This window comes from Lampris incognitus, chromosome 1 (genome assembly GCF_029633865.1).
Source record: "Lampris incognitus isolate fLamInc1 chromosome 1, fLamInc1.hap2, whole genome shotgun sequence".
In the NCBI taxonomy this organism is placed as follows: Eukaryota; Metazoa; Chordata; class Actinopteri; order Lampriformes; family Lampridae; genus Lampris; species Lampris incognitus.
This window is the reverse complement of record NC_079211.1, coordinates 131,942,317-131,958,205: the sequence shown is the minus strand read 5'-3', so window position 1 is coordinate 131,958,205 and position 15,889 is coordinate 131,942,317. Positions and strand designations below refer to the sequence as shown.

At 42.4% G+C, this 15,889-nt stretch overlaps 1 protein-coding gene across 1 annotated transcript in view; it reads left to right on the top strand.

Annotated features, from left to right (window-relative positions):
* Nucleotides 1-273: 273 nt before the first annotated feature.
* Nucleotides 274-15,889, top strand: part of piwil2 (piwi-like RNA-mediated gene silencing 2) — an 81,751-nt gene continuing 66,135 nt past the window's right edge. The window contains exons 1-3 of the mRNA XM_056279784.1: nt 274-729; nt 821-926; nt 5,244-5,349. Of these exons, the coding sequence (XP_056135759.1) occupies nt 274-729; nt 821-926; nt 5,244-5,349 (668 nt within the window). The remainder of the gene's footprint in view (nt 730-820; nt 927-5,243; nt 5,350-15,889) is intronic.

Genomic DNA, 15,889 nt, shown 5'->3' with positions numbered 1-15,889 from the left:
ACAAAACACGGCAAACTTTAGAATATGCTGATTTAAAATAAAAAAAAATTACATAGTGGAAACTTCCCCTAACTTGATGGCATGTTGAAAACTACCAGGAGCTTTTTTAGCTAATGTTACCAAATTTAGCATATTTGACTGTCATTGAAGTGTCAGTGTTCTTTGAGTGCTAATGCTTGTTTTGTTGAATAGCCCATGCTTTTTGTATTGTCATTTTTCAGCATTTTGTTTTATTTGTATCTCAGGTGAATAATAGGTGCACTAGTATCTAGAATGGATCCTAGCAAGCCTTCCTTCAGCGACCTTCCTGGTGAAATGCCCCTGCAGCAGCAGGCAAGGGGCCGAGGGCTACAGCTTGGAGAGCCTTTTGTACGAGGCGGAAGAGGTGTGCAGTTCTCCACAGCAGGCCCCAGGAGGGGACGGGCCAGAAGTTTCGCCACCCATGCCGCTGCGCCATTAATGGGGTTTGGGAGAGCAGTAAACCCCCTCATGAGTGTCACTGGATTATGCAGAGGGATGCCCTTGTCGGGTGACTATGGAGGTCGTGGTCATTCAAGAGGGCTTTTCCTTGGTTCGGCTGCAGAACCAAGGGTGGGAGTGGCAAGAGAAGCATGCCTACCTGGTTTGGCGTCACAGCATTGTTTGACATCACCGGATGAACCCTTCAAGCAAGACTTGTCAGAAGAGCTGCTGAGTATGAAGACACAGAATGAACGAATCGCCAAAAAGGTTTCTACTGTATTTTTTTAAGTCTTAAATGGTTGAATGTAAACCTACCACTGTGTGAAAAACATATTTTTCTTTTTTTTGTCTTTCATAGGTTGACACACCCGCCCAAGGTCAAGGATCCACTCTGGTGTCGATGTTTAGGGGTATGGGTATCGAACCCCCACACATGTCACGGGGACGAGGAGCACAACCAGTTGGTGCGTATTTATATTTGGTACATTTGATTTTTTTTTTGTGGGGGAACTCCAGACCCCTCCCTCTTGTATTTATTATGAAGAATTGCTATTCTGCCACAGCATGACATTTTCCCCATCCATCCATCATCCAAACCTACTACTGCTACTTTTGGCTGCTCCCGTTAGGGGTCGCCACAGCAGATCATCCATTTCCATTTCTTCCTGTCTTCTGCATCTTCCTGTCACACCAGCCACCTTCCTTCACCACATCCATAAATCTCCTCTTTGGCCTTACTCTTTTCCTCTTCCCTGGCAAACCCATATTCAGCATCCTCCTCCCAATATACCCAGCATCTCTCTTCCACACAGGTGGAAACGGATGATCCGCTGTGGCGACCCCTAACGGGAGCAGCCAAAAGTAGTAGTAGTAGTAGTAGATGTAGCAGTTGTCTTGAATATGCTAGTCATAGATTTTTGAAAAGAGACTTTTTTTGCATGTAAACATTTGGTATTTTTTGTTTTTAATGAAAGGTTAGATTGATGGATATTGTGAAATATATGAATGTATGTCCAAAGAGATGACCCCAGAAAGTTTGGCACCAGTTAGTAATTTGGATGAATTTTCACAAACTGGATCTTTTGTTGTTGTAACATTTTCCTTTCACATACATTTCTAAAGTTGCCTTTCTACTTAGATATTTTATCTGACAGTTAGAGTTCAAGATTTTATTACTGCTCCACTGTAACCTGTACAGCTTTTTTTTAGAATTTGGACTATTGATTTAATAACAGTAGCTGCACTGGCTGCTTGTATCAATCCTTTATTGTTCTATGTACAGGCACTATTCTAGAACAGCCATTACTAAACTGAAATCTAGTAGACCGTTGCTAAGAATGGAGAACATGGGTCCGTGGTGGTGTAGCGGTCTAAGCATCGGCTTTGTGTCAATGTAGTTACCCATCGGGGACCGGGGTTCGCGCCCCGGTCTCGTCAGATCCGACTATGCCCGGACTTGACGAAGCAGCAATAATTGGCAACGCTGTCTTCGGGAGTGGGGTGGAGTCAGCTTGTGTTCGTCACATGAGTGCGTCTGTGTGTGTCGGAAAAAGCAGTGCTTCGGTCTGGATTCTTCGAGACTGCCGGTCTTAGAGATACAGTTGGCGAGCGCATGCAGGTGGGTGTTTGAACTAAAATGGGGATCGATTAGCCACTAAATTGAGAGAAAAAAAGGGAAAAATCAGAAATAAATTAAAAAAGAATGCAGAACATTTTAAAAAGAAAACAAAAAAATAAAAAAGTAATAAAGCCCCTCAGCTCACTGTAGATTGTAAAAGAAAAAGTTTTTTTTTAAGGAATTTTCCCCTTTTTTCTCCCCAATTGTATCCGGCCAATTACCCCACTCTACCGAGCCGTCCCGGTCTTGCTCCACTTCCTCTGCCGATCCGGGGAGGCTGCAAACTACCGCATGCTTCCTCCGATACATGAAGTCGCCAGCCACTTCTTTTCACTTGACATTGAGTAGATTGTCAGGGGGACGTAACTCGTGGGAGGATTACACTGTTCCCCCTCCCCCCTGAACAGGCACCCTGACCGACCAGAGGAGGCGCTAGTGCAGCAAACGGGACACATACCCACATCCGGCTTCCCACCCGCAGACATGGCCAGTTGTGTCTGTAGCGATGCCCGACAAAGCTGGAGATAACACGGAGATTTGAACCGGTGATCCCAGTGTTCGTAGGCAACGCCATAGACCACTACACTACCCGGATGCCCGAGTCGGGGTTTTTTTTTAATACCTGCACCCAACTGACCCATTAGGAGAGCCAATCCGCCCTGCCCGACCCACTGAAATACAGTGGCTTGCAAAAGTATTCATACCCCTTGAACTTTTCCACATTTTGTCACGTTTCGACCACAAACATAAATATATTTTATTGGAATTTTATGTGAAAGACCAACACAAAGTGGCACACAATTGTGAAGTACAAAGAAAATTATACATGATTTAAAAAAATTTTTACAAATAAAAAACTGAAAAGTGCGGTGTGCAAAAGTATTCAGCCCCCCTGAGTCATTACTTTGTGGAACTGCCTTTTGCTGCAATTACAGCTGCAAGTCTTTTGGGGTATGTCTCTACCAGCTTTGCACATCTAGAGACTGAAATTTTTGCCCATTCTTCTTTGCAAAACAGCTCAAGCTCAGTCAGATTAGATGGAGAGTGGTTGTGAACGGCAGTTTTCAGATCTTGCCACAGATTCTCAATTGGATTTAGGTCTGTACTTTGACTGGGCCATTCTAACACATGAATATGTTTTGTTTTAAACCATTCCATTGTAGCCCTGGCTTTATGTTAAGGGTCGTTGTCCTGCTGGAAGGTGAACCTCCGCCCCAGTCTCAAGTCTTTTGCAGACTCCAACAGGTTTTCTTCCAAGATTGTCCTGTATTTGGCTCCATCCATCTTCCCATCAACTCTGACCAGCTTCCCTGTCCCTGCTGAAGAGAAGCACCCCCAGAGCACGATGCTGCCACCACCATGTTTGACATTGGGGATGGTGTGTTCAGAGTGATGTGCAGTGTTAGTTTTCCGCCACACATAGCGTTTTGCATTTAGGCCAAAAAGTTCAATTTTGGTCTCATCTGACCAGAGCACCTTCTTCCACATGTTTGCTGTGCCCCCCACATGGCTTCTGGCAAACTGCAAATGGGACTTATTATGGTTTTCTTTTAACAATGGCTTTCTTCTTGCCACTCTTCCATAAAGGCCAAATTTGTGCAGTGCACGACCAATAGTTGTCCTGTGGACAGATTCCCCCACCTGAGCTGTGGATCTCTGCAGTTTGTCCAGAGTCACCATGGGCCTCTTGGCTGCATCTCTGATCAGTGCTCTCCTTGTTCGGCCTGTAAGTTTAGGTGGACGGCCGTGTCTTGGTAGGTTTGCAGTTGTGCCATACTCTTTCCATTTCCGGATGATGGATTTAACAGTGCTCCGTGAGATGTTCAAAGCTTGGGAAATCTTTTTATAGCCTAACGCTGCTTTAAACTTCTCCACAACTTTATCTCTGACCTGTCTGGTGTGTTCCTTGGACTTTGTGATGCTGTTTGCTCCCCAATATTCTCTTAACAAACCTCTGAGGCTGTCACAGAACAGCTGTATTTGTCCTGAGATTAGATTACACACAGGTTGACTCTGTTTAGTCATTAGGTCAACATTCAATCATTCAGCAATCATCAGGCAACTTCTGAAGGCAATTGGTTGCACTCAGAGAAAAGGGGGCTGAATACTTTTGCACACCGCACTTTTCAGTTTTTTATTTGTAAAAACATTTTTGAAATCGTGTATAATTTTCTTTGTACTTCACAATTGTGTGCCACGTTGTGTTGGTCTTTCACATAAAATTCCAATAAAATACATTTGTTTGTGGTCGTAACGTGACAAAATGTGGAAAAGTTCAAGGGGTATGAATACTTTTGCAAGCCGCTGTATGTGTTAATTAACCAACCGAACCCGACCCGTAAACGTCCAAATTAGCCCATGCTACAGCAAAGTGAGCAGTGTTGCGCTATTTTGTTTTTGGACTGTTTGTCCAGCATAATACACTGATTGCATGGCATAGCCCACTGAATATTAGCCTGTTTTTAACTTTTCTTTGATTAAGTCCGCCATATCGTCGGTGTTAGCCTCTTCTTTCTGACCAAAAAAAAAAAGGTTTTGGCGCTGTAAACAAAAGCTATGGATACCACTTGCAACGCCTCAACACTCTAAAAACACATGCGTTGACCAAAACCACAATTGCAAATCGATGATAAAGCTGCTTGCGTGCATGCATGTGTGTGTTTGAGAGAGTGACGGAGATTAAGAGAAGGTGGAGTAGGAATACACACCCTAGCCTAATGCGCACAGTATTTTTGTAAGGTATTTATAACTTAATCTGAACACTGCTTTGTCACTTTTTGACCCGACCTGCCCCAACCTGTGATATTTTGTAGTAAGCCCGAACCGTGGATTGTGGGTCGACCCGCACATCACTAGGAGAGATGGCTTCAAAAAGACGCAATTATAGCGAGGTGAAATGCAAAGCTCGTTCCAAAATGAGAGTGAATCTGGGGTTTGCTTTCACCCTCTGGTGAGCACTGAAGGAGAGAATGGGAATGAAGAGCGACATGGTGTGGGCCTGTACACTGGGGATGTGTTCTGGCAACTATGGTCATGGGTCATGCACTTCTGGTGTCACTGAGCCGGGGGAGGAGGGGCCAACTTTGAATGTTGTTTACAAACCACCCTTGAAAAATCCTACTCGTTCTAACTTTAAAGTCAATTCAATGTTGTATCTTTGCAGGGAAAGGGCCAGGTGAAGCAGAGTTTAAACAACAGGCTGCTTCACTGAGTGTTGTCACCAGCCAAGGGAGCGGTGGTCAACCTGAGAGAATGGGCAGAGGCAGCAGGTAGGTGGCTCAGGGGCCGTCACATTACATTAAGTGCTCTTTGAAGCGATGATGGGCACAGTGTGTGTATGTTTGTGCCTCACCACAACACTGATTACTGGTCGTAATCTGTTTTAAAGGCCCCATTTCTGTTTGTGCATTTAGACAGTCCAAAATGTAATATCTAATACCTGGGTGTACATGTATTTTGGTAATCAGCCTAAAATCTTTGTGTCGTTCAAATATCTGGTTCACTGTTTGTGCAGGGGTGGGCAATGTAGCCTTAAAATTATATATTTTAAGGTATTTTTGCGATAACGATATTCATGACGATATGAAAAATTTAATATTGAACAATGTTTTATTGGTGAATGTAGCAGTATACAATATTGCAAATTAGGAGTGTACTGGTACACAAAAATCACAGTTCAGTACATCCCTCAGTTTTGAAGTCATGGTTTGGTATGTTTTTGGTACAGTGAAGGGAAAAACGCAATATAACGGCTTTTTTTTAATGATTATTAATGTTTTACTGAACAAAGAGGGTATGGCTCTGTCTTTAACAAGTCTGTCAATACTGCTGCAACCTACTAAAAAAAAGTAGAATTTACTTAAAGTAAGTCAAAATGGATATTCTCAAATAAAAAATAAACGTCCATTAATGAGCAGCATTTAGAAAATTAACTGTACTTAAACTGTACTATAATTGTATTCACATTAGCAGCTTTCAGCTTCACATTAGGATTGTGCAACATGAATATTCTCTCATATAAATAAACAACCACCAAATGGTCCAGACCCACAGCACGCCTGATGCAAGTTGCGAGCGCGTCCTAAGCATCCCTCTCGGGTCGTCCAATTTACGACACATAGCCTATGGCGGCAGATGCACAGTGTTGTGAGAAAAATAAAATAAATATCAATTTAACACTAGAACAACCAAGGCGGTCATTTTGACCGTTTTGGATTTTCAAAGTTTAATAACTCGGTCGGGTAAAAAAAAAAAAAAAGATACACATCTGCCGCTCCCTGGATGCTCCTAAAATTGTCTATATTTGTATTAAAATGAGTTTTAAATCAATTGCACTAAAAAAAGCTATCGTAAGATCTAAAATGACTGCGTAATTTTCGCGTCATGGTGTGCATCATGTCACTATGACTTGTTGGTCAAGTATTTTCCTTCACGACATTCATTGCTCTGTCCTAGAAACACACTAGCATTCTCCAGTGCAGAGTAATAGCCTAAACTTGATTTTTGATTACAACATATCCAGTTACAGCCGCCGTTTCAGACGCACCATGACTACCAACCGAGGCATTGCAGTATTTACAGGGGTTGGACAGCGGCAATTTTAAATTGTTTAAAAATAGTATTATAGTTGTTAAAATGTTAATTTTGGTGTCAGTTTCCTAACTGACATACTAACATATGCAATGCATTAATATCTCAATTGGGTATTTATCTTGACAGAATAGAGAGTTTAAAAACCATCGGTCATTTTGACCACCCATGGTCGTTTTAGGTAGGAGTGCAATCCCGGTCATTCTAGTGTTAAGGTGCAGCATTTAGAAAATGTACTTTACAAGATCTTCAAGCACTGGTTTATCCGTGTTCGCCGTAAGTACAAGGCTGTGCTATGCCAAGTTACCGGTAATCTTGCTGGTCTGCGTGTGTGCGTGCATGCTTAGTGGGGTGGCTGAATCTGCAGTATCTGGCCGTTGTGAAAGTGGATAGGCTAGTGAGGAAACTCAGGAGTTTCACAATAAAGTGATACTGACATCAAAGTCTGAAAATTCCTATTGATGGGCTATGTTCCGAGTTGAAATGTGACCACGGAGAAATTCAGTGGCCAAAACATCGCGTCTGCAGCCACTCGAGAGAGATCTGCGATTGACTTTAGATGGTGTCCAATGACAAATTATGCCGGTGGATACGTAGACACCAGTCAGTTTGCATATAGGGTATGTCCGCAGCGAGATGCTATAAAACCATGGAGAAGCCGTTCTTTTCACCCCCTCCTGCTAGCTACTTAGCTCGAGTTTGTGCTATTTTGCTGAGAATTTATTCTCAATCTTGCTACGACGTATTGCTGTCTATCTATTTATCTAAATATCTATCATCTATCTATCTACCAGGTATTTGTATCATCGAACATATTATTCGCCAAGTTTTATTGCACTGCCGTGCCATAGGCTTACCACCATGCTGTCGTCACGTTCGAAATGCGAAAAAATAAAAAAAGTAGACAGGACACTGAAAACGTCATCACACAGGAAGATGGTAGCCAATAGCTTTGAATTCATAAAACCACGCCTATTTTCAGTTATGATTCAAACTCCCAATGTTAAAAAATGTGTTCAGAAAGGACATGTCAGTCTCTAAATTCCGCACATACAATTTCTGTATGTGCAGTGGTTAAAACAACGCTGCATTCATTCTGTACACATGCATGACAAACCGAAAGACCCATACCAAACATTTTTGGTATGAATACGTGTACTGTTAACACCCCTGGTGCAAATAATAACATAAGTTAAAACACCCTGAGTGTCCAAATTAAAATGTGTACGTTAAAGTAGCCAAAATAGTGTTTCTCTTCCATCACCTCACGTTTTTTGGATCTTGTAGATTATTTTAACCTCATTCAATCTGTTAAAGGGGCCACACACTCCAAAGGCCACATTTTAGACCTTGTACTCTCTTCTGGTTTCTCTCTTGAATGTCTCAATTTGGTGGATATGCCTGTATCTGACCATAAAACTATCATTTTCAAAGTCTCACTACAGCTCGTTACTGCTAGTCATTATCCTAAAACACGATCTTGCATTCTCAACGCTGGCTCTGCCGTTAAATTCTGTGATGCTTTTAATTTATCATCCTTTAATCCCTCTTTATCACCGCTCAATCCAGATGCACTATTAAATTCATTCAATGATCAGTGCCAATCCATCCTCGATCAAATTGCACTATTTAAAATTAGGAGATAAAAATTAAAATACCTCCCCTGGCTGAATGATCACACCCGTGCCCTTAAAAGACTGTAGAACAACAATGACAATGGAAGGCCAACAAGTCCGAATTAACACATAACACCTTTAAAAAGGATGTGAGATCAGCGTACTTCTCTGAACTAATATTGAGAAATAACCACAATCCTAAAGTTCTCTTCAGGGTAATTGATTCTGTTATTAATGGTCCCTCCACCTCTCTTTTTGAACCTGATGTTGAGTTTTCTGAAAAATTTCTCACTGATTTTGTAAACAAGGTGGAGAATATTTGATCCCAAATCCAGCCAGGCTCTTTTCGTTCCCTTCCCCATGTTAATTCTGCTTCTTTCACCCAATTACAATTTCAGTAAGGATGTACTGATGCTGATACCAGCATCGGGTATCGGTCCGATACTGTGCACGTGTACTCGTAATCATAAAACTGCTCCGATACAACAACACCCGATACCACTTTACAGCAGCATTACATTCACCTCTCAGTTGAGCAGGTAGGCAGTGGAGGAGGAGCAATGTCAGCCGTGTGGAGATTTTTCAAAGTAAGCGGCGGTGACAAAAGTAAAGCCAACTGCAAATTATGCTCAGCAAAATTTAGTGGCCAATCGATCCCTATTCTAGTTCAAACACCCACCCTTGTACTGCATGCGTTCGCCAACTGCATCTCTCTGGCCGGCAGTCTCGAAGGAGATGCCTCGCCACTTTCATTACAAGGCAAATCCAGGCCGAACCACTGCTTTTTCCAACACACACAGAGATGCATTCACATGACGAACACAAACCGACTCTGCCCCCCTCCCGAAGACAGTGTTGCCAATTATTGCTGCTTCATGGAGTCCGATAGACGGCTCCGATGAGGCCGAGGCGCAAACCCCGGTCCCCAGTGGGCAACTGCATCGACACAAAGCCGATGCTTAGACCGCTACACCACCGCGGACTAAAAAAACAAAACAAAAAACTAGCTCTTTCAACACAAGCAATTTGATAAAACAACTGAAGAACCAACACGAGGCTGAGTTCAAGGCGTTTGCTAATAGCAGTGGGAAACGGCAACAACCAACTTTGCAGCAAACGCTGGAGAAGCGAGAGAAAATGTCCAGATACCACCCACGGGCGGTTAAAATGTCAGCAACGACAATTTGTTACACTAAAAAGTGGTTATTTTAGTGAAATGTGTGGCCATGCTTAAGAAAAGTATTGAATGTTAAAATGTCAGTATGACAATTTTGTTACACTTAAGTGTGGTTATATTATAGTGATATCTGTGGCAATGCAATGGTTAAGAAAAACTTATAGCTGAATGTTCAAATGTCAGTAATGACAGTTTGTTACAATCAGAGAATTAACAATGTCTGATGAAAATGAAACACATTTTCAAAGTAATTGTAAGAAGTGTAATGGCATTATTAAGTACTCATATTGGTACTCGGTATCGGCAAGTACTCAAATGTAAGTACTTGTACTTGGTCTGAAAAAAGTGGTATAGGTGCATCCATAAATTTCAGTGTTGGAGACTACAGTCTCCAACATGAACTCATCCTCCTGCATCCTAGACATCATTCCCATTAGCTACTCGAGGTATTTTCCACTATCAGCCCAATTATTCTTCAAATTCTTAATAATCCTCTGGTCTCCGGTTCTTTCCCAGACAGTTTTAAGCATGCCATCATTCACCCGTTGCTGAAGAAACCTAATTTAGACCCCCTTTCCTTAAGTAACTACAGGCCAATCTTAAAATTGTCTTTTTTATCGGAGGTTCTGGAGAGTAATTTCTTCTCACTTGATTTCTTTTATGAACACAAATACTGTTTTAATAGTTTCCAGTCTAGTTGTTGAGCACTTCATAGTACTGAGACAGCTGTAGTTAAGGTCACTAATGATCTACTGCTGCATGCTGACAGAGGGGACTGCTCATTTGTAGTTCTTTTGGACTTAAGAGCTGCCTTTTGACACGGTTGATCACAGCATCCTCCTACATCGCTTAGAGATTTGGGTTGGCATCAAGGGCTCGGCTCTTAACTTATTACACTCTTACCTCACCAGCAGAACTTTTTCTGTTGTTCTGGGTAACTCTACCTCCTCAGTGGCTCAGTTGAGTTGTGGTGTCCCTCAAGGCTCAGTTCTTGGCCCCCCTTCTCTTCCCTATATACACGCTGCCCCTTGGCCAGGTCATTCAAAATCACGATGTGCTCTACCATTTTTATGCTGACGACGCTCGGTTATACATGTCACTAAAACCCACTGATCCTAGCACCCTATTAAATCTTACAGCTTGCCTCCCCGACATTAAAACCTGGATGTCCAAAAATTTTCTTAAATTTAATGATGAGTCTGAGGTCATTCTGTTCGGTCTGAAAAATTCCATCAGTCCGTTTGCTACTAATCTTGGTGGTCTGTCAGGTAGTCTTAAACAGCCTGCTAGGAATCTTGGGGTAATATTTGATGCTAACCTCAGTTTTGACAGTCAAATTAAACATGTTGTTCAGTCATGCTTTTTCCAACTCAAGCTAATTTCCAAAATTAGGTCATTTTTATCAATTGCTGATTTGCAAAAAGTTGTACACTCTTTTATCTTTTCTCGACTCAACTACTGTAATGCACTTTATTCTGGTATCGGCAAGGGCTCATTCCACCATCTGCAGTAGGTACAAAATGCCACTGCTTGGCTCATTACAGGGACAAGGAGGCATGACTGTATCACTCCTATGCTTGCCTCCCTACACTGGCTCCCTGTTAGATTTCAAATTGATTTTTAAAATTTTACTGCTGACTTTCAAGGCTTTAAATGGTATTGCTCTTTTATACATTTGTGATTTATTGACTTGGTATGTCCCCCCTCGACCATTAAAGTCTTCAGATGAAGCCCTGCTAGTTATCCCCAGGTCTCGGTTGGTTACAAAGGGTGATTGGGCTTTTGCTGTTAGAGCCCCCACACTATCGAACTCTCTTCCTGCTGAGCTAAGACAAACTAAGTCTTTAGCGTCTTTTAAGTCTCGTCTTAAAACTTTTCTTTTTATGAAAGCTTTTACAAATGTTTATTTGTTTTTATTTTTACTGTTTTTATTCTTACTCTTATTTGATCTTACTCTTATTCCAGCCTTGTCTGGTTTTATGTTTTTGTTTTGTTTTTTTTTTTTGTTTTTTTGTGAAGCACTTTCTAAAATTGTTTTCGAAAGGTGCTATATAAATAAAATTATTATTCTAAATCCATAGGCATTAATATAGAGTTGGTTCCCCCCCCCCCCCTTTGCAGCGAAAACGGCTTCCACTCTTCTGGGAAGGCTTTCCACAAGATTTTGGAGTGTTGTCTGGGGAATTTTTCCCTTTTCATCCAGAAGAGCATTTGTGAGGTCAGGCACTGATGTTGAACAAGAAGACCTGGCTCACAATCTCCGTTCTAGTTCATCCCAAAGTTGTTTGATGGGGTTGAGGTCAGGGCTGTGTGCGGGCCAGTCAAGTTCTTCCACACCAAACTCACCCAACCATGTCTTAATGGACCTTGCTTTGTGCGCTGGGGCACAGTCATGCTGGAACAGAAAAGGGCCCTCCCCAAACTGTTCCCACAAAGTTGGAAGCATAGAATTGTCCAAAATGTCTTGGTATGCTGAAGCGTTAAGATTTCCCTTCACTGGAATTAAGGGGCCTAGCCCAACCACTGAAAAACAACCCCATATCATTATCCCTTCTCCACCAAACTTTACAGTTGGCACAATGAAGTCAGGCAGGTAACAACGTTCTCCTGGCATCCGCCAACCCAGACTCGTCCATCAGACTGCCAGACAGAGAAGCGCGATTCATTCGTCACTCCACAGAACATGTTTCCACTGCTCCGGAGTCCAGTGGCAGCGTGCTTTACACCACTCCATCCCTCGCTTGGCATTGTGCTTGGTGATGTAAGGCTTGCATGCAGATGCTCGGCCATAGAAGTCTATTCCATGAAGCGCACAGCTTTTGTGCTGATGTTAATGCCAGAGGAAGTTTGGAACTCTGCAGTTATTGAGTCAACAGAGCGTTGGTGACTTTTACACACTATGCACCTCAGCACTCGTTGACCCCGCTGTGTGACTTTACGTGGTCTGCCACTTCGTGGCTGAGTTGCTGTTGTTCCTAAACGCTTCCATTTTTTTCAATAATACCACTTAGAGTTGACCGTGGAATATCTACCAGGGAAGAAATTTCACAAACTGACTTACTGCAAAGGTGCCATCCTATGACCGTACCACGCTTGAATTCACTGAGCTCTTCAGAACGAACCATTCTTTCACAAATGTTGGTAAATGCAGACTGCATGGCTAGCTGCTTGATTTTATACACCTGTGGCAATGGGTCAGAATGAAACACCTGAATTCATTAAGAGGTGTGTCCCAATACTTTTGTCCATATAGTGTAAGTTATGTTTCACTGACTGTAAAAAAAAAAATTAAAAACCTAGGGATGGGTATCGTTAGGATTTTATCGATGCTACTACTCTTATCGATACTGCTTATCGGTTCGGTACTTTATCGATACCCTTATCGGTTCTTTTTGATTGTTGTGCAAGAAAAAAAGACACTTAATTAAGAACAGAATCGACATTGCTTTATTATTCTATTATATAACTTTATATAAATATAAACAAATATTATTTATTCAGCAGCAGCAGCAATGTTTTAAATGCGTCTGAATTATAGACTTTATAATCAACATTCAACAACAACAAATAAGATAAAAAAATAAAAGTAGATAAAGATAAAGAAAAAGAAAAAAATATATAAAAAATAAATTTTTACAGCAAAAGGCTAACGGAAGTTCAAACAAACAAGAACCTAGAACATTATCCTAACAGTTCTTCTGCAGAAAAATCAACATATCTGCCTTCTCCAGCAGGAGTCGTGATCTCTCTTGACTTATAGTGTCCCCGGCTGTAGAGAAGACCCTCTCACTGGGGGAGGAGGAGGCTTGGGCACAGAGGTAGGTGGTTGCAAGCTGTGTCAGCAGGGGCAGAGTACCTCTCTTTTCCCACCACCACAAAGCAGGGGATTCTGACATGGGGATGGAAGGCAGGCCTTTGTAGAGTTGGAGTTCGTGATCAACTCGTTCACTGACGGACAAGGTGTTCTGCCGCATGGTGGTCCGCAGCTCCATGTCTTCATCAGCAAAAAGCTCCTCCAAGGCATTCCTTGGTTTGTAGAGTGGAGTGGCTGTCTCCTCCTTTCCTTCTTCTTCTGACTCCTGTTGCTGCTGGTCTGTGTGGCCCTGCTCCTCTGTGTGGCCCTCCTCCTCTGCTACAGCTGCCTCCCTCAACTGGTCCCAGGTGGCATCACTCTCCATCTTCCCTTTGAACCTGGGGTCCATCGCTGTCGCCTCGAGTAGGAAGGCCTGGATGGTGTCTTCCTGGTAACGTCCAGAGAGATTCCCCCAAACCTTCTCTTTAATGCTCGACACAAACAGTGTGTCTTCCTCCTGCACTGTGAAATGGTCTTCAAGTTTCCTGAGGATCGGGAGGATTTGGCCACAGGTGGGAGTTTGTTCACTGGAGACGTACAGGGTGGATGTGTACATGACACGCATGAGTTGTACAAACTCCTCAGCCTTCTGGAAATCCTCATCTTTCAGCCGGCCAAATTTATCCTTTTCCATCTGTTTCCTGAGTCGTGGGTCCATGGATGCAGCTTGGATTGCTGGGTATTGCTCCATGAATCTTTCTACCATAAGGAAGAGAGAATTCCACCTTGTTTTCACATCAAGGATCATTGTGTGTTGGGGAAGGTCTGAAACAAACAAAAATTTTCATCACAGCACACTTGAATATATAATTAAATTAATTAAAATTTGATTGGGAATTGGGAATTTTAAAAAAAATGCTTTAATAGGTTGAACTGGCTTCTTACCTAGTAGCTGCTCCTTTTCTTTCAGGACTGTTTTAGCCATGAATGACCTCTTTTTCCAGACAACCACTGCCCTGATTCTTCCTGCCCACCTGTCAATGGCACTGATCTGATAGATTTTGTGCGCTGCTATGTTCAGTGTGTGAGCAAAGCATCTGATTTTCAGGACATGGAGTTTCCTTATGGCAACATCCATATTAGCAGCATTGTCGACTGTCACTGCTACAATCTTGCCAACTTCTATGCTAAATTCTTCAAGAATTTCTGTGATCTCCTCAGCCACTACATCTCCTGTTTGTGCCTGGTAAACAGCTCTGGTTTTAAGCACCTTTTGTTTCACACTGCCTTGGCTTGTGTAATGTGCTGTAACCGTGAGGTAGTGGTTCTGAGTTAAGCTGGTCCACCCATCAGTTGTAATGGCTAACTTTGGCACATCTTTAAGCTCTGCGATAACATTGGCCTTTTCAACATTATACCAGGCAGGAATCAGTGTGTTACTGAGGACATTCCTGCAGCGAGGGGTATATTTGCAGTTTAGAGCATTGGTCATCTCCCTAAAGTAAAGAAAGGATTGAATTATTGTAAATTTGTGTGGAGTGGTGGGAATAGCTGCTTCAATAACTTATAACAAAGCTGCTCCCCTTTTTGACAACTATGTATTTAAAAAAAACTCAATATACACTGACTGATTAGTTGTTACCTAGAGCCCTTGGACTCCACTGTAGAGAAGGGGTGCAGGCCTTTGACAACAAACTGGGTCACAGCCCTGTGACACTCGTTCACCCTATCCTCCGTCATCCTTCCACTAGCTGCTAGCGTGAAGGGACTTTGGGCTTGGCTGGGACCGGTGGTGGTAGAGGGAGGAGGGGTGGGCTGGGACATGGTGGCTGCAGCCTCAGCCTGACAATCTACAAAAAGTTGTGAAATCTTTCAAATATTTGCAGCTAAACAATTAGCTAAGCAATTATATTTTGCTTATTAGTCTATTCATAATAATTCGTTATTAGCCTAGCTAACTCCGTATCTATGGCTTATATATTTGTAGCTAAACAATTGGCTAAGCAATTATATTTTATTTATTGGCCTATTCGTAATAATTCGTTATTAGCCTACTTAACTCCGTATCTATGGCTCATACGGCTTACCTGCAGTGGAAGTGGATGGAACTCTACGAGCAAAGCAGTCGAAAACTCCGCATTTCTGCAGATTAATACCATGTTTCGACAAAATATGTTTCAACAGATTGCTTGTATTGCCAACCTTACTGGCAAATGATTTGTTGCACTTATGGCAACGAGCATTGTTGTCATCGACTTTTGAAAAATATACCCAAACTTTTGAACGTTTAGTTCTCTCCGCCATGATGAGCACTTGAGCAGAGCTGTCTGTGCGTGTGTGAGCGAGTGTGTGGAGCACAGCACAGCCCCGCCCCTCGCGCAGTAAGAGAGAGAGATGGCGAAAACGGCAAACAAGATTATGTTCGCGACGTTTAAATTCCTCGAAAAACACATTTGCCACAATATAAATCTCACTCCATGATTTCTCGAGTACCCACCGACTACCGATAGCAGAGCCGAAAACGTCGGATCTTAAAAATGCTCCGGTTTTTACTAATTTGGAACCGGGTTTCGGGGGACATCCCTATTAAAAACTAAGATATATTGCTTGCGTAAGTATTCAACCCCCACATA